We start from the raw sequence: 4,220 nt of genomic DNA on the forward strand, positions 1-4,220 counted from the left end.
TGTCAGGGGTGTGGGCACTAGTGTGGTAAGGGGTGGTCACTAGTGTGGTCAGGGGTGTGGTCACTAGTGTTGTCAGGGGTGTGGTCAGTGGTGTGTTCACTAGTGTGGTCAGGGGTGTGATCACTAGTGTGGTAAGGGGTGTGGTCACTACTGTGTCAGTGTCAGGAACTTCGAATCTAGAGTTAGGACTTTTGTGGAAGCGAAAATTACGTTCTGTCGATATGAGGAGCAATTTTTCTGTAACCTTGATGTTGTGACTCGAAAGAAATTAGCTAACCCTTCTCACATTTCTGATTTCAGGTCTTGTGAAGTTATAGTGTGACGGTGAAAGCAAGTCTGTCATCATGCCAAAGTGTCCAAAATGTGACAAGGAGGTGTACTTTGCTGAACAGAAGCTCGCCCTAGGAAAAACGTGGCATAAGGCATGCTTTCGTTGTGGTAGGTTGTCTGCAAGCAAAAATGTGATGTGCAGGGGTAGAAATTAACTTTTGAACATGGGAGTCCAATGGACTCCCTACCCTCAAAAACAGGGAGTCCGTGGCAAAATGAGGGAGTCCGCAGTCTGAGGTTCAAAATTAAGGATATTAACAATAATGCATGTGCTTATTTTTAAGAATCATGCGGCTGCACGCCTGCCAAATTTTCTTTGGATATTAGCTGAAAAAATACGGTAATTCCGCGAGGCCGTGCTCTGGAACGAACTAGTTGGTATGGCAGAATTTTCAGGGAGTCACACGTACGGACTGCTGCATATGTCAAATCAGGGAGTCTGACAGTAAATCAGTGTGTGTGTGTGTGCGTGCGTGCGTGCGTGTGTGTGTGTGTGTGTGTGTGTGTGTGCGTGCGTGCGTGCGTGCGTGCGTGCGCCCGCGCGTGTGGGTGCGTGTGCGCGTGTACACAAATGTTTTCCCAAGTTCGCCCAGGAAAATGGCAAGTTGAGTTATGTCCTAGGATGTCGCACTCGAGCTCGCTCGTACGTCACGAGAGAAATTCATTCATTGAATTATTCATTCGTCCGATCCGCTTCAGCCTCTCGTTGCAAGCACGTGCTGTTGTTAAACCTTCACACTGCGCACCTATATATCGTCTGCGTGGTGGCGCCGCTTTTATTTTTTACTAGCGACGAGTTTCTTTTTCCGCTCCCCGCTGCTGCCCCGCATGCGGCGGTTTCCTCTTTCATCTAGAGGCTCGTGCTATATCCGGGTGCAGACATCGGCTTCGATCGAAAAGAATTGATCGCGATTTGTCTCAACTCGCGTGAGTGGCAACGCATCGCGCAGCCGATCGCACGCGTACGATTTCGCGGCCTCTGAAATGAATCGTATATATTATATATATATATATATATATAATTATAAGATGTAAAATTAAGTGGGTCATATCGCAGCGTGTATTTAGAACTTGCTCGAGGGCGTAATTCCCTCGGGGGCGTAGGGAATTAGAACAAGTGAAACGTTCGTCTGTCTATTGTCGACGCGGTGACTATCTGTGGGGGATCTGTGGCTGCTGAGCATGCGACCTCCGTGGTATGCGGTGCGACGCGCCCGTGCACGTCCGCTAGTGCCCCCCGACACGCCCTCCTAATGCGTAAGGACTTGTCAGCGGTGGTGGCCGGCCACTCCCCGGTGATGTGTAATGGCATGTGTGTAAAGGCGTTAGTCACATCAGGGGGTGTCATATACTACTGTAACGGCCGGCCTTGGCCACCGTTGCTGTTTGTTGAGTTGAGTGAGTTTATACGGTGCGCAGACCGCCCGCTACACTCACAATGTGACAATGGGGCTGTAGCAGAGTGTGCATGTATCCAAGTACAGTTACAAGGGTATTTGTGCTTTGAGTGCTGATGGTTTTGGATCGTAGTCTAATGTTATCATAGTAAGTGTGTTCCTGGTCTACGGAATGCATTCATTGCCAGTTGGCCGAAAAAAGCCTTGTTTCCCGTGTCTCCACTTTACATATTCAATGTGGTGACGTTGGCAGTTGGACGTTTGGCAGCTGGCAGTGTGGTCATTAGTGTGGTCAGTGGTGTGGTCAGGCGTGTGGTCACAAGGTCGTACGCAGGAAATTTTCTGTAGGGGGGCAAAGGTACTCCCCATGCCCCCTGTGCCCTAACGTTTCGCAATTTCACATTTCTTTATTTAAAGTGTAATATTTCTTTGATGATTTAAGATAACCTTTTGTCACATTTCTATTTTATTTCTAAAAGTGTACAGTATTTGTCCCATTAAAAGGCATACTAGGCTCTAGGGGGGCAACTGCCCCTGCTGCCCCCCTGCTGCATACGGCCCTGTGTGGTCGCTATAATGTGGTTACGGTGCTGGTTAGCTTTGTTTGGTCACTATAGTATATATATCTTCAAGGATGTGGTCACTAATTGTGTGGTCACTGGTGTGGTCACTATAGTATATATATCATCAATGATGTGGTCACTAATGTGGTCACTAGTGTGGTCAGGGGTGTGGTCACTAATGTGGTCAGGAGTTTGGTCACTAGTGTGGTCACTAGTGTGCATGGTCAGGGGTGTGGTCACTTGTTTGGTCACTAGTGTGGTCACTTGTTTGGTCACTAGTGTGGTCAGTGGTGTGGTCACTAGTGTGGTAAGGGGTGTGATCACTAGTACAGTGTGGTAAGGGGTGTGGTCACTAATGTTGTCAGGGGTGTGCATGGTCACTAATGTTGTCAGGGGTGTGGTCACTAGTGTGTTCACTAGTGTGGTAAGGGGTGTGGTCATGCACTAATGTTGTCAGGGGTGTGGTCACTAGTGTTGTCAGGGGTGTGGTCAGTGGTGTGGTCACTAATGTTGTCAGGGGTGTGGGCACTAGTGTGGTAAGGGGTGGTCACTAGTGTGGTCAGGGGTGTGGGTCCACTAGTGTTGTCAGGTGTGGTCAGTGGTGTGTTCACTAAGTGTGGTCAAGGGGTGTTGATCACTAGTGTGGTAAGGGGTGTGGTCACTACTGTGCTCAGTGTCAGGAACTTGAATCTAGAGTTGACTTTTGTGGAAGCCGAAAATTACGTTCTGTCCGATATGAGGAGCAATTTTTCTGTAACCTTGAATTGTTGTGACTCGAAGAACGTTTCTAGAACTATCGGGACTATCGCCACCCTTCTCACATTTCTGAGTTTTCACGGATGCTTGTGGGAAGCGCTTACTAGTAGTGACTGGTGAACACCAAAGAGTCAGCACTGAATAACCACATCATCGATATCACGAACCTGTTGTACCAGTCGCCCTATTTTTATCGATTACGGACGAAGCTCTCTCCTTCCTTCTCTCTGCATCTTTAGATCATCTTATCTCGGACTGCTCTCTCTCCTGTAGGTCGCCTCTCTTTCTCTCGTCTCCTCGTAGTCTCTCTCTCCAGGGACACTTTCCTCTGCCGTTCATCCTCGTCAGTCTCTCTCCGGTCTCTCTCTCATCCTCATCTCGTCTCTGATCTCTCGGTCGCAAAGTCTCCGTCTCCGGATCTCTCTCATCTCTCAATCTCATCACTCTCTCTGTCTGTCCATAAGTCTGTCTGTCTGTCTGTCTGCTGTTCTATCTGTCTTCTGTCCTGTCTCGTGGCTTAGATGCTGTCTGTCTGTCACTGGTCTCTCGTCATTTTCTCTGTATCTCTCCATCTCATCGGTCCTCATCGTCATCCTGCTTCGGGTCCCGTTCTCTCAATCTCTCATCAGTCGTTCCTGGATCGTCCTTATCTCTCTCCGGTCACCTCGTCCCTCGTATTCGCGAGGGTTAATCGGATTTCATTCGTTCTCACTACTATCTCGATTTGGTTACACGAATATCTTCTCATCATACCCTTATCTACCGCTAGTCCTCACTCCACTGTCTGTCTGTCTGTCATGCCTAATTTCTCATGTATCTGTCTCATTCCGCTCATCCTCTGCTTGCTTTACATCTCGGTCATCGCTCTCTTCTTCTCTGGCCGACGCCTCTCGCTGAGCTTCGGTAACTCATACTGCTTCGTCGGTCGTCAAGTCCTCCAGCGCGCTCCTTCGTCGTAACGATCATCGTCATCTCTCTGCGACGGCTGCTCTAGTCTCCTAAGTTCGTATCGTCTTCTGTCTCTTCCTTCGCCGTGGCGTCGTCACTCTCTCCCAGTGTCGTAGAGTCGCATAACAGGGAAGTCATCTCTCGCGCGCTGGTCTGGAGCGAGGGACCGGAGAGCCGGGTTCTCTGACGTCGATCTCCGTCGATCCTACAATTCTGGGATCTCCTC

At 49.1% G+C, this 4,220-nt stretch overlaps 1 protein-coding gene across 2 annotated transcripts in view; it reads left to right on the forward strand.

The window, feature by feature from the left end:
* LOC106810957 (cysteine and glycine-rich protein 1-like) overlaps nt 1-4,220 on the forward strand; it is a 28,527-nt gene that overhangs the window by 16,989 nt on the left and 7,318 nt on the right. For both annotated transcript variants that reach the window (XM_014814450.1, XM_014814449.1), the window contains exon 2: nt 301-438. In XM_014814450.1, coding sequence (XP_014669936.1) covers nt 345-438 — 94 coding nt within the window. In that variant the 5' untranslated portion in view covers nt 301-344. The remainder of the gene's footprint in view (nt 1-300; nt 439-4,220) is intronic.

Source organism: Priapulus caudatus, unplaced genomic scaffold (genome assembly GCF_000485595.1).
Source record: "Priapulus caudatus unplaced genomic scaffold, Priapulus_caudatus-5.0.1 Scaffold489, whole genome shotgun sequence".
In the NCBI taxonomy this organism is placed as follows: Eukaryota; Metazoa; Priapulida; class Priapulimorpha; order Priapulimorphida; family Priapulidae; genus Priapulus; species Priapulus caudatus.